The sequence below is a fragment of the Aureococcus anophagefferens genome (genome assembly GCF_000186865.1).
Source record: "Aureococcus anophagefferens unplaced genomic scaffold AURANscaffold_508, whole genome shotgun sequence".
Taxonomy (NCBI): Eukaryota; class Pelagophyceae; order Pelagomonadales; family Pelagomonadaceae; genus Aureococcus; species Aureococcus anophagefferens.
The window spans coordinates 2300-4482 of record NW_008705960.1 but is presented as its reverse complement, the minus strand read 5'-3'; the positions used below and the strand labels follow the sequence as shown (position 1 = coordinate 4482).

The window sequence follows — 2183 nt, the reverse complement described above, 5'->3', positions numbered from 1 at the left end:
CAGCAGCGACATGGCACCAAGTTTGGTCAATGCGGAAGGATATTTGTCTTTAACCATTTTAGCTATCTTTTCGCGAAACCATTTGACTGACGGCGTGTTAAATTCTGACTGCTGCATCAGGATAAGAGACAGCGACAGCAAGCAACCCTGCCGGACGAAGTCGACAGGGTCGGATAGCATTGGCTGCAATAAAAGCAGAGACTCGGGATCTCCAGTACCAGCGCACGAAATTCCTATGGCTAGGCATGCACCGTAGCGAACATGAGGATTGAAGCTCTCCGCTAATAATGTTACCAGAGTTGGTACTCTACGCGGACTGCGAAACAAGACCAACCCAAGACACGTGACAGCAGCTCTGCGCACATCATCTGAAACATCAGACACAGCAACGTGTAAGAGACGCCGGACTGCAGAATTGTGCGCCGTTCCAACATAAGCTAACCCGATCGCATACATACCCCCATACCGAATGATTGCATCACGATCTCGACAGAGCTGCTCTATCACTGGCTCAGCAAGATTCTCTTGGCCAAACCCAATAAGAGCTAATGAGAGGACAATGCTGCGAATTATTTTTTCATGTGCTGTTTCATGAGCATAAGCCATAAGTTCGGTTGTAGCAGTGCGGGCTAGCTGTGTGCTAGCACCATGCCCTGCTAGAATTAATCCAATACCATAAGCGGCGGCCTCTCCCGCCACTGCGGAGTCGAAAAATAGAATGGTTTTCAATTCGTTATACAGTTGTGGATCACCGCTTTCCATCGCAGCAAGACCAATTCCTAGGCATGCACCGTGTTGGAGGGGCTCTGAATTGCCAGCATGTCGGATTGCATCTCTCAGTAACTCAATCACCGCTGGTTGTAATTGAGATTTACCCCTGTTGGCATGGATGAGCCCGAGAGCATACAGCGCCCCGCCTTCCGAGTATGGTGATGACGATACCCCTTGATTTGAGGGTAGATACGGCTGTAGCAATTCAATCGAATTTTTTGTATGGCCAGAATGTACAACACCAATAGATGCAGTCGCAGTGAATTTAGCCCAATTAGAAGCCTTTCCCATCCAATCAAGGTTCTCTCTTAGAAATGTGGTGTCTGTCGTGCCAGCATTCATGAGGCTGTGAGTAATGACTATGGCATTATGCAACATCGAGCTACGATTGCCGTCAATAGATTCCTTGATATTTTTCAATATAAGAATGTCAGTCTCGCACTTCGACACAAGGAAACTTCGTTGCAAATCACTCCATAAACCGTCGATTGACAAGATGGAGGCAAGTTTTCTCACACGACTCACATGGTGTTCTACATCACCGTCAATATCTGCTTTTACAGAACAATTTGATTCCTCTCTCTTGTTGAGGGACTGTATGATATCATGTATGAACTTTTGGCTTCCAGATTCGACTAAATTAAACGCAAGCTGAAAGCCAAGGAGCATCTGGTTCTCATCGCCACAAACGAGGCGAATCAGTAACTGACAAATCCCTTCCACCTCCCCGATCATTTGCCATGCATGACACAGGAACAAGTAGTCTGGTTCGTCAAAAGATTCATGTAGTACGATGAGCAAACGCACGACGCTGTTTCGATAACTAGTGTTTTTTACTAAAATCTGATTTGCTTCAGCTACGTAGCTTAAAAGCTGCGGGCGCTTCGAGCTTGGACAGTTGGTTATTACTTCTTTTATTTTAGTCAACTGCTGGGCTTCAAGGGCAATCCCAATTGCGTGCTCAAATTCGCCATCATTAAAACATCGGAGGAACATGCGTTCTACTATAGCTTCAAGTCTAGGATCAAGAGATGCTTCCGGGGATCCAGCTGCGTCACAAGTTTCGGGTGCGGCGACGTACTTGTCTATGCACCTTGAGACTAGCGTCTCAACATATTCTGAACGGATAGTGACATCAAAGTATGAGCCGGCACCGAGTGCTAGTCGTAGAGCTTCATCATACTCTTCGAGGTGAAAAAAAATTTTGCTTGCTAACGCGGCAGCGAGTTTGTGTCCTGGAAATTTAACATCCTCGCTCAATTCCTCGATCAGCGACACAACATTCGCCATTTCAGCCCAATACTGATCGACAAGACCATGCAGGCGTAGCAGGGCCCCCTGACGGAGCGAAGAGCATTCCTCATCCAACGCTGATATGATGCCCGCAAGCGCGAAAGGAGACGACATGCACA

The 2183-nt window shown here is 47.1% G+C and overlaps 1 protein-coding gene across 1 annotated transcript in view; it reads right to left on the bottom strand.

The window, feature by feature from the left end:
- The window catches only part of AURANDRAFT_72853 (hypothetical protein), a gene marked incomplete at both ends in the record, with an annotated part of 3261 nt that extends 1078 nt beyond the window's left edge, over positions 1 to 2183 (bottom strand). The window contains one exon of the mRNA XM_009044606.1: positions 18 to 2183. Within this exon, the coding sequence (XP_009042854.1) occupies positions 18 to 2178 (2161 nt within the window). The remainder of the gene's footprint in view (positions 1 to 17) is intronic.